We start from the raw sequence: 21,827 nt of genomic DNA on the forward strand, positions 1-21,827 counted from the left end.
CAAAGAGTACATTGTTAGAAAACCATAGGCCTAAATAACTGCCAATGTTGTCAAAATGTGATCTTGGTCTTTACCACCTGGTTTCTGAGCCCTAACCACATAAACGAGCAATATCCTCAGTTTCTACAGTTTCCAACATGTTTCAGATCTGAACCTTGCCATCCTGATGGTTCTCGAGTTGTCTTAGAAGGAATAATAATATACCATTTGAAACTGTTTTGCACAAATGTGAACATCATTCAGGGGTTATCATGGAGGAACAATCCATTGATTGGGTTATTCCCTTGTGTACCAGCTGTAACAGGAGCTCACTTATAAACATTAAGCCCCTTCTTTCTCTGTCAGTTTTTATGATCCTGCCATACCAACCAGACATGTTTGCCCTTCACTGTCAAATATAAAAGGAAATAGTAAGGAGATTGCAGCTTTGTTAGGATAAAAATGGAGAATAGAATGTATAGACATAAAGACGGTATTGCAAGGGAAAACAAACAGTAAGTATAAAGACAAACTCCCCTTGATGGCAGAACAGTTTATCAGGGGACAAGAAAAAATGAGAAAAAATGCCCCTCAGATGGCTGCCATCCCGTCTCTGAGGAGGAGATTATATTTATTACATCAAGTAGAGCTGGCATGCAAGAGAGTCGCTGCAGAGAAAGTTAAAAAGCAGAAATCCAAGGCTAAAGAGGCACAGCCTGTGATAATTAGAAAGCAAAAAGACAAAGATAAGCCAAAACTTGAGTCAAAAACAGAATATCAGGTCAGAAAAAAACAGTAACAGTAGCAGCCAAAACTCTAAAGGTTGGTTCCACCTGTCATCTTGCAAAACAGGATTCAGAAGTGATGGGAGGGGCTGCTTCAGAATAGAGCTCCTCTGTACGGGTATGCTCGGTATCTTCTGTAGCAGCTTGGGATATGGTGCATGACCAAGACAGAGAGGATACTCAGCAGGCTCACACTGAAGATGCACAGCAGGTGCTTTTACAGAGCATGCCATGGGAGTTTATGGACTACTTAATGAAAATGTTTAAGGACGTGCCTACTCAAGCTACTTCTGCAGGGCAGCAAAGGCAGAGTCAGACATAGGGGAGCACAAATACTGAAGGCCACACAAAGGACTGAACTTAATGGAAGATCAGGAAGTTCAGCAACAGAGGAACATTCATTTAACTCACTGGGTTCACAAGGAGCAGCCATATAGGGGGAAAAGTTGAGATTTTTGTTTGAACTATCTTCAACCTTCTCCGTGGTAAATCAAACACAGGTGGAGAAGAAATTGCCAATTCTTTACAGGCTTTCCTTGTGAGGATCATGTTTCCAACAGGAGACACAGCTGGATGAAGGAAGGCAAGACTCTGTGGCTGACTTGGCCCTGATGTTGGGAGGGAAAGAGCTTCCCAGCACAGCGTCCCTCAGCAGGTCCTCCTGGGATGGGGGGAGGCTTTGAAGCCTTACCAGCTTTGGCCACACCCCTCTGGCTGCAGCTGCTCCATTGCTGGTGTTGAGAAGGAAAGAGTCAGCTTCCCCAGCACGGTGTCCCTCAGCCCATGAAATAATAAGAGAAATTGTATGTAATGAATTTAGTGCATCAACTCCTATTAAAAATGGGCAGTGCAATGAAAAATGGGCAGACAAATGAACTTAAAACCACAAACAATAAAAGAATTTAATGAATTGGAAAGTACAAGGCAAATGAATTCAAACTCACATGAAAAAACAAGTAAAAGTGGATTTAAATAAGGTGTGGCAAGAAATAATAAAATGAATGACAAACAAACAACACAATGGAATAGAACAACAAGATGAAAGAGGAGTTTACCATACAGTAGACCATACAGTAGTATGGTCTACATGGATACCTATTCTACGACAAAATTAAAGTTAACAAAGAATTTAGTAACCATCTCATAAGGAAAGCAATATATCATGTGTGGAAGAAATTAAAAGAGAGATGGTTTACCAAAATTCCCTTATGGGTATCCATAAACAAAGCTTTTTTTAGGAATGAAAAATTGGTATGCGGGAAATGGCTAACATATGAAGATTTAACTAAATTGGAAAATAATCAAAGGAAATTAAAATCAGAAGAAGAATTATACGAAGCAGGATACAATTGCAATTGGTTTACATATAGAAGATTAAAAGAAAGATATAGTCAAGACACGAAACTTAATGGAATAGGGAAGGGCGAGACAGAATTCGAAAAGATCATTGCACAAGAAGGACCACGAGAAATTTCTAAAATCTATCAATTACTTCTAAAACAAGAATTAGAACAAGAAAGTATAAAAACTTGCATGGTTAAGTGGGCACAAGACTTTGGCCAGAATATTCAACTGGAACAATGGGAAAAAAATTGGGAAAAGAGAATCAGATAGACTAAAAATTACGCAATCCAAGATAATTTGATTAAAATGCAATTCAGATGGTATCTAACTCTGGAGATAATTTCTAAGATGTCACATAATACCCAAAATAGATGCTGGAAGTGTAAAGAGGAATTAGGAAATATGACTCATTGTTGGTGGAAGTGCAAAAAAATTAATAAATTTTGGATGGAAGTACACCAAAAGATACAAGAGGTTCTCAAAATTAGTATAAATAAAGGCCCCAAAATACTCTTGTTAAATATGATTGAAAATGAAGATTTAGAAAGGAAACATGGGAAACTCCTGTTTTACATGATTAGTGCGGCTAGACTGCTGCTGGCATCAATGTGGAAATCCGAGAAGGTTCCAGATATAGAAAAATGGACAGTAAAGATGTATGATTACATGGAGATAGATAAGCTAACCTGTTTCATAAATAAAAGATTGGTAAATAAATTTAAGAAAGATTGGGAACCCTGGATATGTTATCTGAAAGAAAAGGAAGGTGCATATACAGGTATTATTTTCAATTAATTTTTAGCTTACAATACCAATTTCACTTGTGATCAGGGGAAAATATGTAAATATGTGATATAAAAATTAAATAGAAAGCGACATTGTTAAAAACTGAAAAGAATGAGAAAAGTAAAGGAATAAGAATTATACATGCAAAGCAGATTTCGAATTAAAGAAGAGAAGAATAGAAAGTGACAATATATGTAATTAGATAGACACGGCTCTGACAGAGAATTGAGGAAGGTTTTGGGAGGGGGAGAATTATCAAAGTAAATGAAAGTAATACTATACACGTAATTAATGTATTTTACTATGTGAAATTATGGATGGATGGATAGAGAGATAGATGAAAGAGGAGGTTCAGATAACACAAAAACAACAATATACACAGAGGAGGAAGACAAACCAAGAAAGAGTTTTTAAAAATCTAAGCCTACAGATGAATTAGAAATGGAGGAAGATCAAGAGTTTTGGCAAGAGGAGATGAGGAATGAAATAGACCAAGACACTGCTTAGGACTCTTTGAAACAGGAAGATGATAAGGACTCAAACAGACTGTTTAAACCAAAAACTTCAAAAATTTATTGAAAGGGGTGTTAAGAACTCCAGGATGCAGCAGGATTTGTGGCACAAGACATTACTGCAGTGGCAGTAGCTAGGCACTCTTTATGGTTACATCATTGGGGGGCAGACCAGAAATCAAGGAACAATTTAGCTTATGTACCATTTAGGGGTAAATTGTTATTTGGAGAAAGAACCCTAGAGAAAGTTCTTGTAGAAAGTACCCATAAGATATAAGTCATGCCAACTATAAAAAGATGTAAGTTTGCTAAAGGGCCCTTTTGAGGAAGAAGAGTTGGTGGATCAATGGATTACAGATGGTAAAGGTAATAGTGAAACAGACCAAGAGATCAATTTTGTAGACAAGGACCGAATGCAAAACAGCAATAAAACAGAGGAGGTGGAATATTATAGCTTCCTAATCAATTATGGAAAGAATCAGTTAGAGCCAACAACATGAATAACATAATTAGGAGCACAGATATATACCAGATATATCTGGCCCTATTAGAAGAGAGAAAGAGCAAGTTGAGGGATGTCAAAAGGTTATTACTGTCTGTAAGGACAATGGATGTCATGAAGTTGCTCAAGATCATGGTGTTACTGATATTGTCCATTCAGATAGTACTTTGGGGAAGATTTCATTGTAGGAGTTTGCAGGCATCGACAGGCCATAAGGGGAAAAAATCAATTGATAAGGCTAATGAAATGGTGGCTAAAAGATGACAAGCAAGTGCAACTAATAGTCCCAGAATATGTAAGAGTGATAACAGATGTGAGCCTATCTGGATTGGGGGGGGGGGGTGTCACTGTCAAGGGTTAACAGAGGGACTGTAGTCTACAGAAACACAACATTAGTTATTTAGAACTGAAAGTGATGAGGTTGGCTCTGACCAGTTTCGCAAAAGAAACTCAGGGATCTCATGTGCAGTTTTGATTGGACAACATGATAATCAGATTTATATTATCAAATCAGGAAGGTCTGCATTCAAAACCCTTAATAAATAAATGGGAAAGGCTGTTCAGCTGGGCAGAAAAACACTTCCAGTTGATAACTGCAGTGCATCTGAAGGGACGTTGCAGTGTCCGTGCACAGTACCTGAGTCAATGCAAGTTACATCCAGGAGAATGGGCTTTGTGTTGTGCAGTATTCCATTGTCTCCAAAGGAGATGAAATCCATTCTAAGTGGATTTGTTTTCCCCACCACAGAACACTAAGAAGGTAATTTTGAATAGATGGAGGCAAAGGTACGGTAGCACACGCATTGACAGTACCATGGCTGAAAGGCTGTCATCATGCATTTCCATTCCAAATGATACAGAAAGTACTGTTAAAGATACAATGAGAAAGAGAAACAATGGTTTTGATGGCACCTTATTGGTCATGACGGCCATGGTTTGCTCTTCATATGCAATCAGTAAGTCTATCATGGAGGTTGCCGAGGCTACCAGATCTGCTGAGTCAAGGGCCAATTCATCATTCAAATCTGGATTGGCTGAGTTTGACAGCCTGGAAATTGAAAGGTCAAATTTGATGTTGAAAGATTACTTGAAGGAGGTGATTGATACCACCTTAGCCTCGTGCAGAGACTCAACAGTATATTCGATGACATGAAAAACATTTGCAAGGAGGCATACCATTTAAGTATTGAAGACAAAGTAACAATCAAACATGTTTTGCAGTTCTTGCAAAATAGGTTGAGGAAAAGGGCTTTAGGTCTAATACGTTAAAAAGGCAGCTGTCAGCTTTGTCAGTAGCCTTACAGTTTGAAAGGATTCCTTTGTCAGGTCATACACGTGTAAAAAGATTTGTGAGAGGGGCTACTATTACTATCGTTCCCTATGCAGCACAGGTTTCCAAGTTGGGATTTAACCTTAGTTCTCTGTAAGTTGACAAAGGGGCTCTATAGACCACCCCTTTTTTTTTGCACCAGATCGGGGCCGCAGCAACTACGTGTCGCAGCCCTGCTCTAGCTTTTTGAGGGCACTAAAAGCAGCACATGGCATCATGGCACCCTGGGGGGCGGAGTTGGGGTGTGTGTCCTGAGGATGCTACATCCCGACTCCACCCCCATGCCAGCCTTAATGGCCAGTGTGCATAGGGCCAAATACACCATTTGAGTGTCTTTGCAGATGATAATGTTCAAAGTTGTTTTTTTGGTGGCTATCATATCAGTAAGAAGTGTCAGAGTTGGCCACATTATCTGTTAATCCAAATTTATGTACGTTTGAGAAGGATAGGCTAGAGCTGATAGTAGAGCCAACCTTTCTACCAAAGTGTATATCCCGAATGGTGACTCCGCAGGTGGTTTATCTACCTAATTTCTGTCCAAATCGAAGCCATCTGGAGGGGAGACAGTGGCATACATTGCATGCAAGGAGATCACTTAAGATTTATTTGAAGAGAACTAAATAGTGTAGACACACAGAATCTTATTTCTGTCATATAGTCCGAGAACTTTAGGTCAGAAAGCATTGGAATCATTAATTGGTAGGTTGTTACAGGTTTGCATTTTTCTTTGCTTTGACTGGGAGAAGAAGCCACTGCCAAGTAAAGTATGGCTTCACAAGATCAGTGTCAGCTTATTCAGCCTATGCTGTATCCAGTTCATTTGTGATGCAGCAGGGTAGAAAGAACCATTCACCTTTGTGAGACTCCATAAATTAGATTAGTATAGGTCAGCACAGGCAGCTTTCAGCAGGAGTGTGTTGTAATCAATGATAGCCAAATGAATTTCCCACCAAGAAGGAAGGAGCTTAGGTATAGCCCTGTCATTGCGGATTGTTCCTCCATGCCATCCTGTGAATGAGAGGTTGGACTTACCATGATTGTTCATTCCGAAATGGTAGGAGAATTAATCCACAACTGCCCTTAGAAGAAGAGTAGGTATTACTGAGATGAGGAAATAAGTTAGGTAGGGCTAGATAATCAAACTGACGGAGAAGGGAAGGGGATTAATGTTTTAAAGAATTACAGTCAGTCTTCCTTATAGGCAGGCTTGCTCTCCGCGGCTTTAAGCTCACGCAGAAGGCAAGCTCTGGCAGAAATAATGGGGCGTGTACTCGCCCTGTGTGCCTCAGTGAGCATGCACCCCATTATTTTCTATGGGGCTTGAGCATACGCTCTTTTCCGCATACATGGGGGGGTGGAACGTATCCCTGCGTATGGGGAGGGTGGACTGTACAACTGAAAAGAAGATGAATTCCTGCCATTACAGTTGGCACATGGGAAATAACTCCATCACAGTGGATTGATCCCCCTGTCACCCCTGAATGAACAATCATGCTAAGTCCAACCTCTCGTTCTTCCCCTCCTCCCCTCCAAATTTGTTTAGATTCTTTGCCCCATATAATCCGCCCCGCACACAGGTCAGCCAGTAAGAATCTGTTGAGGGTTCCGACTGCGAAATATGTGTCGATCTCGCAAAGGGCCTTTTCTATTTCGGCCCCCAAAATTTGGAACACCCTTCCCGATGAGCTCCGCTCCATCACCTCCCTGGATCTCTTTAAAAAGAAACTTAAGACCTTTTTCTTCCATCAAGCTTTCCCCCATGTGCTTTGATATCATGTGGTTCCCCCCCCCCCCCCCCCATATGTATTTTGCACCATGGATCATCAGCTCAGCTGGCCTTGATTTGGTTTAATAGTCTTTTTTAAATTGTATTTGTAATTTTTACAGTTTTATCATTATGTATATATTGTAATTTTATTTTGTATTGTTGCATTGTTGTATTCTTTTGTCTTGTACACCACTTTGATCAATGTGGAAAAGCGGTATAGAAATAAATTTTATTATTATTTTATTTTTTATTAAATACATTTCAAGCATTTCTAATGATGCATTAAGTAATAAAGCACTGAGGGGCATATATGATATCTCATTAAGTTTTCTCATTGAACATTTCATGTGTTCCCCCTTCTGATGTATTTGCAGCTGTCTGCTGTGTCTCAAAGAAAGGTGCAGAGCAAAATAGTGCTGTTGCTGCAGATGGAGATGGTGAGTAAAGGGATTAATATGTTCTAGTTGAAATGTTTGACTTCTAGTCAAATTGTACTCATGCACATTGACTGGCCACTCTGCCATGAAAAATGTGTTTTATATTGCCATTTTATCTGACAGATGAAGAAATGATGTCTGCAGAAGTGACTGTACCATCCAACTCTGAGCTTACTGAACTGGGCAAGTGTTTGATGAAGCAAGAGGTAAGCAAGCTGTGCTTCAGGACTGTGTTCATAATTGGTATCTTTATTTCAAAAGAGCAACTAATTGAGTAGAATACAGGTAACCACCAAATATGTGGAATAGGAAAGTTAATATAAACTCTTCAAGTAATGTGTGTCTAGTGACGGAGATAACTTGTTCTCAGTGCTCCTCTCCCTTTGAGGAATATATGTTGTTGCTGTATACTTTAAACTTTTTTAAAAAAATCAGCTCAGTCTCAGAATAAACACAGGTCAGCAGCAATAGAAGTCTCAGTGACAACTGTTCAGAAAATAAAGCACACTTCCCCCCACCTCACCCATTCAAATCATAGAAGGCAAATATTTAGAAAATCCATAAAAGGTTCAAGAGTTCTTGACATACACTTGCATCTTAAACCCTCAAAAATAACCAAGAGCCTGTAAAAAAATAATTTCTCTTAATTAAAAGCCTAAAGTTATGCGCTTTGTAAAAACTTTATTTTTCCCCTTTTTTCAAGATAGGGAACTATTGCACTCAGATAACAATGCTTCCCTTCTAGCAGCAAGTTAGATTTCATATGCAGCTGTATCAGTTGTATCTGCTCTCAGAACTGAGGAAAGTGAAGTGTTCCCATCTCATTCCTCCATGTAAACATCCTTTACAATTAGTTCAATTTTTTTAAAAATGGCACCATTGCAGACTTCTTCAAAAGTTCCCTGCAACATAAGTTTCAGTAGTCAGTTGAGATTTTTTAAACATTTTTCTCACCATGCACCTTGCCCAAAACAGAAATCTGAACTTTTATTGAATCCACTTAAAGAGGGCTCAACATCATATCTAAGATTCCTTCAGCATGAGGCACATTCTATTTCCCTGATGTACAAATTTTATAGATAATCTTGAAGTGGTCTTCCTTTTCTTTCTCCAGGATGTTTGCACTGCTCTGCTTATTACAGCCTACACATCCCTTTCCTGGAAGGATACGCTGTCCTGCCAAAGAACAACCTCACATCTCTGCTGGCCATTGCTTAAACAGGTACTTCTGTTACAGGACTGAGTGCTGAAGTTCAGTGTGGCTTAGCAGTTGCTTTAGGACAGGGCATCTCTCAAAATGTTTTTTCAAATCTACCTTACATCTGTGCTAACCAGCATAGCCAGTAGCAAAGAATGCTAGGAGTTGTAGTCCAACATCTAGAGGGCCACTTTTTGTCCACCCCCTCTTCTTTAGAGACTTTTTGTTTAGTATGAATGAGTGCTAGAGATCTCCTTTTTTGGAAAGACAAGCACAAATGTCTTGTCTCAGTGGCATCACTAGGTGGGTGCGGCCTGCACCAGCTGACACCCCAGAAGAGAGGTGACACCCAGTTGGGACCTCCTCCTACTGCATGATGAGAGGAGTGCGCCCCTCCTGGCTTCGCTGCAGCAGTGGCAGTCTCTTCCACACCCCTCCCAACCTTGCCACAGCACTACAGCAGCTGAGAGGGCTGAGTGTGACCCTTCCACATTCGCTGCCACAGCACCACTCTACTTGTGAAGAGAACGGTGCCGTAGCTGCAAAGGAGAGGGCTGAATGCAGTCTTGCTGACCTCACTGCTTCAGCAGCAGAAAAGGCAAGCTCAACCTTTTGGCTTCTGGCCCTGGAAGCCCCGCCCCCCCCGAACCAGGTGACACTAGGAGCAGTGATGCTACTATCTTGGCTTATTGACTTGTTTTTATCCTCTTTACTGTAGGGGCTCACAAGGAACTTGATGAACCCTGATGCAGTAATCTGGTTTTTTACAAGTGTATTGAAAGGATTGCAGGTGCATGGGCAGCATGATGGTTGTATGGCAGCTCTTGTTCACTTGGCTTTCCAGGTCTACGAGGCTTTGGTAAGGAAATAATATTTATATGTATAATCCTTTATTTATTATGCCCTTTCCACCAAAGGGCAATACACCGGAACATATACAATAAAAATGATAAAACATCACACTATAAAATGCTAAAATACTGAAATAATATACTAATATGCTAAAACCAAAAACAAACAAAATCCTCCTCAGTTGCTGCCCACCTCAGTCACCTTAGGCATGCTCAGCATCTTAATTCAGTGAATCGAAGAGGAAGCTCTTCAGCCATTTACACAAGTGGATCAGATCCTCCTCCATTCGGAGATGCAGAGGAAGGCTGTTCCACAAACATGGAGTGAGATCCTGAAAGGCTCGGAGCCCTGACAGAGCTGTATACATTGGTGGAACAGCTAATAATTCTTTGTCTGCAGATCTAGATGGTATATACCATTTCTTCTTCGTGGTCTCTGCGAATCATACAAATGGGTTTCACTGCGCCTGCGCAGTGCTGCTCGGAACCTTCTGGAATCACTGGGCAGAGTTAACTCTGCAACATATTGAAACTTTTTGGCGGTAACTCCGCCCACCCGTTATAAGGCCCCTGCCTTCCCGCTCTTTTCCCCAGTTCCTTTTTTCCGCCGCGCTAGCTGCTTCAGGGAACTTTCGCTTGCTTCACTTGCTTGGAATCACTTTCGTTTGACCTCGGACTGTATCTTGACCATTCTTTGTCTCCCGCCCCTGGTAACTTCGGACCTTCGGACTGCTGACCTCGTTTCGGATCTCCCTTCGGCTTGACGTTTTGAAGATGCCTGCGCCTTTCAAAAAGTGCGACATCTGCAAGGGCAAGGTGCCCGTTCAAGACCCCCACTCCTCCTGCCTGTTGTGCCTTGGACCCAGCCATGATCCCAAGGCTTGCACGCTCTGCGGATCCCTCTCCACTCAGGCCCGTAAGAACCGTGAGTCCCGGCTCACGTCGGCGATCGCCCTGGGGAAAGTGCAGGAGGGAGGTTCACGGTCCTCTTCTGTCCCGCCTCTGGCGCCCCCCGCTTCATCGTCCCGGGCAAGTGTCTCCAGCGTGGGATCGGGGAGAGTAGCCGTCCCCAGTGTGGTGTGCGTCCCGGCCGGGACCCCTTCCACCACCTCCGATGTGGCCCGTGGCTCCAAACCGCCCAGCGCCACCGACAAGCCCTCCAAACGCCCCCAGAAGTCATCGGGTGCTGAGGGTACCGAACGGGCCTCCAAGCCGAAGAAGGTATCGGGGGGCTCCCGTTCGAAGGAGGCTACCGAGCCTAAGGTCCATCTGGCCTCGCCTTCCTCCTCTAAGGCGTCCAAGACATCGCGCCATGCGGCACCGAAGGACGGGACCGAGCCGGTGCAAGGGACGAGGTCACCGAGGCCTTCGTCGTCGACAGCGGCTGCTGTCATCCTGGACCTCCCGGACAACCCGTTCTTCCCATCCGAGGAGCCTCCCAAACATGGGAAGAAGAGGCGCCACGAAGAGGCTGGGCGCGACTCTGCCCCTAAGAAGGCAAAGTCCTCCAAGGATCGGACCGCTACCGACCTACCGGGACCGAAGGAGAAGAAGCGCTCCCCCTCCAAACAGGCTCGCGCCTCCGCTCCATCAGCTCCCCGTGACCAAGAACTGACGCTGGACCAAGGGACCCCGGTACCGGTCACACCTCTGCCTCCTCCGACCATGGATTTCATCCACGGTACGGATGATACCGCGCCTCCTCGCTCCCCGGAGCACCGGTCGCCCTCTCGCTCGGCAGCTGAAGATGAGGACGACTTGCCCCGCGGACAAGACGTTCCGGACCTCTTCTACGACATGCAGTCGCGCCGCTACTACATGTCGGTCCCGGAGGACAGAGCCTTGAGGGAGTTCACCAAACTGAACCCCCCTCCCGCGGACCGGCCTCTTCCTTCCACGTCGGTTCCGACCGTGTCTGTCTACGAGAGGTCGTCGACTCCACCCCGTAGACGTGAGAGGTCGCTGTCTCCACCCCGTCGGCGCTCCCGTTCTTCGGTTGACTTCGCTCCAACCCGCCCGAGGTCCCAGGTCAAGGTGACGGATCCCCTCTCTTCCGAACTGGACTCCGAAGACGAGCCGCTGCTACCCTCGGAGGCACCCTCGGACGAGGATGTCCTCTCAGGCTCGGCCTCCCCCCAGAGGATGCACAACCCGGAGCCATCTTCGCCGTCGGACGATGTCAGGTCCTTCACGGAGCACGTGATTAGGATGGCGAGGGCCCTCGACATCGAGCTCGCGTCTGCAGTGGACGACGCCGAGGACCCGGTTGAGCGTCGGGTGCATGGTCGAGTCCCCACTCCGCCGTGCCTGCCTCTCCTTCCCTCCCAGACCATCGTGAAGAGGTCCTGGGACTCTCCGGCCGCCCTTTCGGCACCCTCCCGCAAGGTGGAGTCACTTTATAGGGTCGCCCCGGCGAGTTGTCCTTGGTTGGCCGAGCACCCCCGGCCCAACTCCGCCATCGTCGAGGGAGCCCAACACAGCTTCGTCCCGAAGCAGGCCACTTCCCCTGTCGACCGCGAGGCCAAAAAGGTGGACGGACTGGCCAAGAAGGCGTACTCGGCTTCGGCGCTTGGGGTCAAGGCCGCCAACTACACCGCGTGCATGGGGGCCTACATCCAGACCCTCATGGAGCGGATCTCCCCCCTCGTTCCAGATGTCCCAGACGACGTCCAGAGGCAGCTGGTGGAGATCAGGGACGAGGCGCACTCCATTGGAAGCTGGCTAATCACCACTTCCAGGAACCTAGTGGACTGCTCCGGGAGGGCCATGTCAGCTTCCATGGCTCTTCGGCGCCACGCTTGGCTGAGGGCCTCCGACCTCAACCCGACCGTCAGGGCTGCCATCGAGGACATGCCGATCGACGGGACCGGCCTCTTCCACGCCGAGACCGACGACCGCCTAAACCGCAAGTTTAGGATGAAGGCGGCGGCAAAGAAGCACGGCATGTCCTCCGCACCGGCTTCTCCCTTCCGGAAGCGCCAACGCCCGTGGCAGCCACAAGGTCAGTCACAGGGGACCTTCTCCCGGGACCGACAGCCCCAACAGCAGGGCTCTCAGAGGCAGCGCTTCCCCTCGCAGTCTTCCTCCTCCTCTGGCCGTCGTAACTTCCCGCCTCGGTACCGCAAGTCCCGCCGGCAGGACACCGACCAGGGGAAGAAGAGAGCCTGAAGGGACACAGCGCGCTTCGTCTCCCCTTCACCCCTCTTCTTCTTGGACATCTTGAGGCCCTATGTTAACACCTGGGCCTCTATAACATCGGACTCGTGGGTTCTCGACATCGTCCGTAGGGGTTATGCCCTCGAGTTCCAAGAGCTCCCTCCAACTGGAGCCTTCATGTCCACTCCCCCCTCGGACACCCTTCTCGACGAAGTGCGCACCTTGCTCGCAAAGGGGGCAATCTCCTCCTTGCCGCCCGACCAGTGTTCTCGGGCCTTTTTTTCCAGGTACTTCACGGTACCGAAAGCGGATGGGGGCATCAGGCCCATCCTGGACTTGAGACAATTGAACTTGTTCCTTGACTACCGTCGCTTTCGAATGGTAACCTTGGCTTCCATTCTACCTCTGCTCCACCAGGGCTTGTGGTTCGCGACCGTCGACTTGAAGGATGCCTACTTCCACATCGGCATCCGACAGTCCCACCGGAGATTCCTCGCCTTCGCTGTCGGCCCCGATTCGTACCACTACAACGTGCTCCCTTTCGGCCTGGCCACGGCTCCACGGGTCTTCACGAAGTGCATGGCACCGGTGGTGGCATACCTTCACCAGAAGGGCTTCATGGTCTTTCCCTACCTGGACGACTGGCTGTTCGCAGCCGAATCCCAAGACGAGCTGCAGGAGGCAGTCTCATTCACCTTGCGCCTCCTGGACTCCCTCGGGCTGGTCGTCAACAGGGAAAAGTCCCACTTTATGCCGACCAGGCAGGTCAAGTTCATCGGTGCCGTCCTCGACTCCGAAAACTGCCTAGCTCTCCTTCCTCCGGATCGGTTTCAGGCCCTGACAACATCCCTCAGGCCGTGCATCTCCCACAGAAGGGTGAGAGCCAGAGATGTCCAAGTCGCTCTGGGCCACATGGCGTCGACGACATTCGTCACCCCCTGGGCAAGACTTCGTCTTCGACCCCTCCAAGCCTGGTTCCTCTCCGTCTTCTCTCCGTTGGAGGATCCGCCTTCGAAGTGGCTCACGGTACCGAGACCGGTGGTTGCTTCCCTCAGATGGTGGCTAGACAGTTCCAACGTCTGCACCGGGATGTCCTTCCATCAGCCTCAGGCTCAGTTGACCCTGACAACCGATGCATCCCTGGAGGGATGGGGCGCCCACCTGCTCGACCTGGTCGTCAAGGACAGGTGGTCCACACAAGACAAGCGCCTCCACATCAACGCCTTGGAAATGCTTGCTGTGGAAAAGGCTTTGAGAGCGTTCGAGTTTGCGGTCTCGGGAAGGGTGGTCCTCCTCAGGACGGACAACACCACCGTGATGTACTACATCAACAAGCAAGGTGGTACCAGATCCAGGACCTTACTCGATCTCACACTCCGCATCTGGGATTGGTGCATCCAGAGACGCGTCCTCCTCCAAGCGATTCACCTTCCCGGAGAGGACAACGAGCTGGCAGACCGCCTCAGCAGATCTTCTTCGGTGTGCCACGAGTGGAGGCTCCATCCCGAGACGGTCAGCGACCTCTTCGATCGGTGGGGAACCCCCCGGATCGACCTCTTCGCGACCAGCTGGAACAGCCACTGTCCCCAGTTCTGCTCCAGGAAACGAATGGACGGATCCCTCGGAGACGCATTCGCTTTCCTTTGGACGGGAGAGCTCCTCTACGCCTTCCCTCCGTTCCCTCTCATCATCAGGGTGGTGTCCAAGATGGCTACGGACCGCTCGCACGCGATCCTCATCACCCCGTGGTGGCCGAGACAGCCGTGGTTCGCATCCCTTCTCCACCTCTCCAGGAGATGCTTCCTCCGTCTCGACCCTCGCCCGGACCTGCTTTCGATCCAGGACGGCCGGATTCTCCACCCCGACATCGAGAGCCTGCCGCTGGTGGCCTGGAGGATTTGGCGCTGACTACCTTGCCGGAATCGGTGAGGGCGGTGATCCTGGCTGCGAGGAAACCTTCCACCCAGCGCTCCTATGCCCTGAAATGGAGGAGATTTTGCCTCTTCCTTGACCAGAAGGGCTTGTCTCCTGTACAGGTGTCCACTCCAGTGGTGTTGGAGTTCCTGATGGCACTTTTGGATGGAGGGCTGTCTCTCACATCCATCAAATGCTACCTGTCTGCCATCTGTGCCAAATACCAGTTCGGGGGGAGGGTTTCTTTCTTCAAAGACCCCTTGGTGAAGGGGTTCCTGAAGGGTTGTGCAAACCTTTATCCTCCTGTGTCGGTACCAACGCCGGCTTGGAGTTTGGAGTCGGTATTGTCCGCCCTCCAATCCAAGCCCTTTGAACCGATGGCCACAGCGGACTTGAGACTATTGACTTGGAAGACCGCTTTTCTTGTGGCCATCACCTCTGCCCGCCGTGCGGGCGAACTCTGTGCTTTACGTAGGGACCAGCCATTCCTGAGGTTCCACAAGGACAAGGTGGTCCTCCGGACGGACACTACCTTCCTGCCTAAGGTAGTGTCTGCCTTTCACATGTGCCAGGACATTGTGTTGCCCACTCTCGCATCCAATCCTACATCGGATGAGGAGCGACGCCTGCACTCTCTTGATGTCAGGAGGGCACTAGCCTTCTACCTGGACAGAACTGCTGCCTTCAGTCGGTCCGACAGACTCTTCCAGTGCTACTCGGTACCGAAGAAGGGGTTGCCTGTGTCTGCACAGAGGTTGTCCAAATGGGTGGCTGGTACCATCCGCCTCTGCTATGAACTGATAGGCAAGCCTCTCCCTGGCAGGGTTCGGTCTCACTCCACAAGGGCAATGTCAGCGTCCTCCGCATTCCTCTCGGGGATTCCTTTGGAGGATGTCTGTAAGGCTGCTGTCTGGTCCCAACCACTGACTTTTATTAAGCACTATAGGTTGGACACCAGGGCCATCCGAGACGCAGCTTTCGGGAGGGCTGTGTTGGTTTCAGGGTTACACTGATTGCACTACTGATGCTTATGCTTCAGCATTTATGTATGCAATGCCACTATTTTACAGTCTGTTGAATGTTGTTTGCACAATTCATTGGGACTGGTCTTGCACGACCGTGTGTCCTCTTCTCAGGTTTAGCAATGTTGCTGCTATGCATTGATTTGGACATGGACAAAAAAGGCTGACTCCTTTTGGGGTTTAAGGTGTTTATTGTTACAATAAATATACCTTTGGTTTACCATAGCTTTGGTCTCAGGACACTCCCTCCGCCGCTACCTTAGCTTGTCAGTCTAAACCCATTTGTATGATTCGCAGAGACCACGAAGAAGAAGGACAGGTTGCTTACCTGTAACAGTATTTCTTCGAGTGGTCATCTGCGAATACATACAAATCCCACCCGTCCGTCCCCTCAGTGTCCTGCTCTCATTGGCTCTCTTCCTTCGCCTGCTTGGCGGAAAAATTGCGGAACTGGGGAAAAGAGCGGGAAGGCAGGGGCCTTATAACGGGTGGGCGGAGTTACCGCCAAAAAGTTTCAATATGTTGCAGAGTTAACTCTGCCCAGTGATTCCAGAAGGTTCCGAGCAGCACTGCGCAGGCGCAGTGAAACCCATTTGTATGTATTCGCAGATGACCACTCGAAGAAATACTGTTACAGGTAAGCAACCTGTCCGTTAGTTGAGCTGCCAAATACATGGTGAGGCTAAAGCTCAGAACCTTAAATACTAGGTCCAAAAACTTATAATGAACACTGGCCTGGAAGCCAGTAGAGGGATCTATGCGGGCAAGAGACATGTGAGTATTTGGGGAGATTTAAGACAACCTGGACAGCACAGTTCTGGATCAAAAGTACAAGAAAAAAGGTTCTTAATTAACCCTGCTCTATTTGAGGATTAATAACAACCTCAAATCCATAGAGACAACTCCTGCTCTCCTTTTTTGATTGGAAAGGAGTTGTTAATTTCTCTTTGGCACAGTTCCCTTTTGACTTTTTTTTTTTTTTAATTCAAGCGTCCACGCTATGCTGAACTGAAGACAGTAATGGAAGCGGTTCCAGAAATTCAGAAAGAGTCTCTGGAACAATTTGATTCCAAGCTACTCAATGTAACACTGAAGAAAATGGCAGAAAAGCGCCGGAAGGACCATTTCAAACGCCTGATTGCAGGCTGCATAGCGGTAGGTCATGGTATCAGACAATACCTCCTGGAAAGTTAAGTAAGCCTTTTCTTCCCCCTATCTAACCTAGCTGCTACTATAGTGATAGACAGCTGCCTATTTGCTACCTATTAAGATGCTAAACAAAAAAGCATTGCATAGTTTGTCCAGGCTAGAGAGGGAAACTAATTCTGCTTCAGTTACAGCTGCAGAGATGCTTTCTGGACTTAAAATGCCTTAATGTACTTGATTTGGGTTTGCCCTATTATGGCATTGACACCTGTATTAGTTGTTACACATGCTGAGCAGCCTAGATTACAGGAACAGAGAATTTTTATCCAAGATATAATGTAATAGGTTGTGTCTCAACAGTAGTTCCTGTCATCACAGGAGTGATTTTTCAGTTTAAATCAGAAGCTCTTCAACTGATTTACTTGTGCATGGCTATAACCTAATTTAGATTTTTCATTGTGTTCCTTCCAGAAGCCCCTAGGAGAACAATTTAGGAAGGAAGTTCACATCAGAAACCTCCCATCTCTTTTCAAAAATGTGCAACCATCTTTACAGTCAGATGTATTGGAAAACAGTGAAGACGGAGCACTCATTGCTCTGTTCGAGCCATAAGATCTGGACATTTTTCCTGCTGTCCTCTCCTTTGGTATTCTGTGTTCTTTCAGTCATTGTTTACTTTCTGTTCACTTCCCTTGAGCCTGGATAGAGCTCACTGGCTTCATCCATTCTGCTTGGAAGATGGATGTGAACTGAAAACACAGTTCAGTCTAAGAAACATAATCTGTTTCATTTTCTCAGTTCAAGTCACACCTCAGTTCCACAGTTGGTTTCCATTGGGTAGAGCCATCTATTCAATCTCATCACTGATCTAATTCTTTAGAAATTAGCCTTTCTACAGGCATATGGTGCTTTCTGAGTGAAGAGAGCATGCAGTTCATTCCCTTTTATGCCTATCACTACTTACACTGTGGTAGTCTCAGTATGACACTATCAGAGGACCCCTCCTATTTCCCTTTTGGAAAGCTCAGCATTCCTGCAGCATCACAGATCTGCACACTGAACATTGCCACACCCTATTCTCCATTGACTAGAAGCTGCATTTCTTTTCAAGTAGCAGTTGCTCATATATTCCATCAAACCAAGCAGGTTAAACTATTATGTTGTCACTTTGACTGAACTATACCTCAGGAAGCCTAAAGTGAAATAGCTTACCCTCCTTTGTCCCAAAAATATTATCCAAACAAGTACCCTAGCTCCAAGTCTGGCATTAGCTGCCAGGTGCCTGAATGATCCAGATTACAGTAACCCAGGACTAATTTGTGTTCATCTGAAATAACCAAGCAGAAATGCTATACTTGAAAGTGGAGTTGCAGAGGTTTGGATCTGCAGCTCTAATAGAGCCTGGTAATGGAAAAATACATGCAAAGCAAGCTTCACAGTAGTTTGGGATTGTATATGTAGCCTAGTATTCTTGACTTTAAAATCTTGGATTTTTAAAGATTGAATTTGAAGAAATCAGTTTTTCAGTACTAACTAGAAAGTCATTACTTAATAACCATTGCAGTAGCATAACTGGAGATGCAAAATAATATTTAACTGAAGAGAGGTATGGTTTAAATGATTTTGCAGTCTGGTGCCATGGCCAGGAATGTTTGGAGACTGCAGGCCTTAACATGGTGTTCAGGCCCTTGCTAATAGCCTGCCCCCCCCACTTAGACTTTTATGTTTCCCTCTAGTCTTGAGATCAGTGTAACATTTATTAAAACAAAACTCCTATGGCAGTAGCTTTGGAGTCTAGTGTAACTGTATTTATTGTGTCTCGGTTATGTTATTTTCCGTACCCATGACAGAAACATTTCAAGTAATTTGAGAGTTTTTGTAAGGACATTGTATCTGACTATGTCCAAATCAATTGTGATACACCTCTGAATGTCAATAAAGGTCTTACAGTTTTATACATTTGTGTGTTGCTGATTTTATTTTGTCTGGCTGTGCAGTTTTTGCTGTAACAGTTACCAGTATGTGAATTCAACAGCCACCACCATATCCTGTTTTGGTGGCAAGGGTGCCAGTTGTCTAGGTCGAAAGTTGTAAAGTAAATGTTTAATGTACGACATAGGAACGTTGGAAACATAATTGTGTGGAAAAAGATGTTATACTTTCAAAAATATAAAATAAAAAAAGAAAGTTGTAAAGTAACTGGAAAGTTCCAAAAGGCTATTTAGTCTAGTCTTCAAAGTTAATGCACTTTGGCCTGTTACAGACTGCCAAAATAAAGCTGGTTCGGGTCTCTTTGGAGATATGCTGTTTAAATGATGCATGCATCCTAAGAATCCGGAAGCTGCACCAAAGCTGCACTCCAGTGCTTAGGAATGGAGTGTGGCTTTGGCGCGACCTCCGGACTCTTAGGACCCATGCATCATTTAAAAAGCATACCTCCAAAGAGACCCGAAGCAGCTTTATTTTGGCAGTCTGTAACAGGTCTTTGCTAAATATAATCTGAATTTGAGGTGACGATCAGTAGCTAACAACTAATATCTAGGCATAAGCGTATCTACTATGGAAATTGCAAACTATTTTTCCAGTAGTGGTTATGGATAGTGACAAGAGTATTTCTTCCACTTGCTCCTATAGGAAATATACTTCCTAGTAGAGAGGCAACATAATTCCACTTTCTTCCTAGCACCAATGGAAATGGTTAGCAATTCCTCAAGGATTTTTTTATGCTCTGATAGAAAACAATCCTATTGTATTACTGCTTCAGTGCCTGGTTCCCATTTGGTAGAAACCAGCCTGTGGCTGTGTGACTTCTTTCATGGCCTGGCAGCTGCTTGTAAAAATGTCTGAAGGAGGAAGCTAGGCAAACAGGCAATCTCTCAATCTACCCACATTAAGGGCTCAGGTCATGGGAACTGGACAGTACTGGAAGCAAGGCAGTTTCTTACCCCAGCTAGGACACAGAACTCTTTTGAGGCAGCAAAGCATGATTGCCCTAAAGTTCTGGAGCAAAACCTGCCACATCAGTGTAACTCTTTCTTCGCTATCAGAGAATCACATAAGTTCTCATGAGAATATGAATTACTGATTCACTGTAAGACACAGCAATGAAGAAATCATGTTATCGCAGCATAGGTTAGAAACTATGTGAGTCATAATAAGTCTCATGTTTCTGGGATTTTTCAGGGATATTCTTGACCCATTTTTCACTGGGTTACTAGCACCCTTATACAGTTGGCCCTTCTTATACACGGATATTTTATACACGGATTCAAGCATACACGGTTTGAAAATGTTCCAAAAAAGTATAAATTTACCTTGATTTTCCATTTTTTATAAGGGATGCCATTTTGCTATGTCATTATAGTTAATGGGACTTGAGCATACACGGATTTTGTTATACACGGGGGATCTTGGAACCAAACCCCAGCGTATAACAAGGGTCCACTGTAAACAGTTTCACTTTGGAATCTTTCTTTACATTAAAGGGTAATAATAATAATAATAATAATAGGATTTGTTTATATACCGCCCAATCACTGGGAATCCAAGCGGTTTACAACAGAGGGGATAATAGACAATTCCCTGCCCTCAGGCTTACAATCTAAAAGACATGACACAAAAGGAAAAGGGAATGGTGGGGGGGGGGGGGGAATAAAACAAAATTGTTGACTAAAATATGACTTCAGAAGAGGAAAATAAGTTATTTTCTCTTTCTAGTGTTAAAGTGGGGTAAATGGGATTACAATTTGGGAGTTACAATCACAAAGAATAACAATTTTTTATTCCAAAATAATTATAATAAAGACTATGGGGAAAGTTAAGTTTATCTTTTTGGGGGGGATTTGCAGTAATAAAAGCCAATGTTTTGCCATGACTGGCAAGAAAACCCAGAATAAAGCTCAAAGACTCTAAAGAATGCTAGAGAAAGAGGTGTTCTGCTACTTCCAAATATTAAATTGTACTATGAGGCCTGCTATTTTGGGTGGTAGAAGAAAAGGGTTTTTAAAGCAATGGAGAAGCAGGATCTGGCACTCTCATCTGAAGTCATTATTTTCTGTTATAAAAAAAATGGCAATGGAAGAGCAGGTGCAAATCTCTTTTTGAAAAACTTGTAAGGCATGTGGTCAGCCCCCAAACCAGTCAATAGATCCAAAGGGGTCTCAAGCGATTCTGTACATGGACACACCAGAAGCTTTGATAAAACAAACAAAACAAACAGCTTCATTTATATACCGCTTCATACTGAACTAATAGTGTCTAAATGGTTTACAATTGTAAGCTAATTGCCCCCAACAATTTGGGTACTCATTTTAGCGACCTCAGAAGGATGCAAGCATGAGTCAAGCTTGAGCCCTTTCGCTGGTATTGCACACGCAACCTTATGGTTTTTGGCTGCAGTACAGACATTTAACCACTGCACCACCAGGGCTCCAAGGATACCTGAGTCTGACTGGCAAAACCTGACGTTGCAGAATTACTCTGAAGAATGAAAGTGAAACAGTTCTTCCAAATTCTTGTTTATGGAGGAGCTTGGCTTTTAAAAGACTGCCTTTTAAAAATAAACATGTTAGAAAAACATCAATCATAGACAAGTGAAGTGTCCAGCCTTGTGGTATTATGCTGCTTATAGAAGCTGTTACTATATTTATATCCCACTTTCCCCCCCATTAAGTCTCAAAGCATCTTACAACAGTTAGAAGAAGGTTTACAAAAGGTAAAAAGTGATTGAACTATTAAAAAATTAAAACAAGTTAAAAACAAAAGTGATGTAAAGTATAACAAAACAACCCAGCACATTGTACAAGGCCCATCTCAACTAAACAATCAGACTTCAAATGCCGGTTCAAATAGAAAAGTCTACATGTGTTTATGGAAAGAGTAGGGAAGCTGCCAGTCCAATCTCTCTCTGCTAGAGCAAAGTAGAATTTTCATGACTCTGACTTAAACTGGAAGGAAACAGTTTATCACATCTATCCAACTGTGGGAAAAACTGGTCAGAAAATTAAGCCATTGCAACAGCAAGAACTGAAAAGTTACAAGAATCTGCCCACATAGCATGGTCTATATGAAATTAGGGGACAAATAACAATTAGGAAG

At 45.3% G+C, this 21,827-nt stretch overlaps 1 protein-coding gene across 2 annotated transcripts in view; it reads left to right on the top strand.

Moving 5' to 3' along the window:
- XPO5 (exportin 5) overlaps nucleotides 1-18,685 on the top strand; it is a 74,431-nt gene extending 55,746 nt beyond the window's left edge. For both annotated transcript variants that reach the window (XM_089529673.1, XM_089529674.1), the window contains exons 27-32: nucleotides 7,381-7,443; nucleotides 7,567-7,649; nucleotides 8,558-8,665; nucleotides 9,360-9,500; nucleotides 16,575-16,739; nucleotides 17,202-18,685. In XM_089529673.1, coding sequence (XP_089385799.1) covers nucleotides 7,381-7,443; nucleotides 7,567-7,649; nucleotides 8,558-8,665; nucleotides 9,360-9,500; nucleotides 16,575-16,739; nucleotides 17,202-17,342 — 701 coding nt within the window. In that variant the 3' untranslated portion in view covers nucleotides 17,343-18,685. The remainder of the gene's footprint in view (nucleotides 1-7,380; nucleotides 7,444-7,566; nucleotides 7,650-8,557; nucleotides 8,666-9,359; nucleotides 9,501-16,574; nucleotides 16,740-17,201) is intronic.
- Nucleotides 18,686-21,827: the final 3,142 nt, after the last annotated feature.

The sequence above is a fragment of the Sceloporus occidentalis genome, unplaced genomic scaffold, assembly GCF_023333645.1.
Source record: "Sceloporus occidentalis isolate IW3139 unplaced genomic scaffold, rSceOcc1.0.p SCAF_6, whole genome shotgun sequence".
NCBI lineage: Eukaryota > Metazoa > Chordata > Lepidosauria > Squamata > Phrynosomatidae > Sceloporus > Sceloporus occidentalis.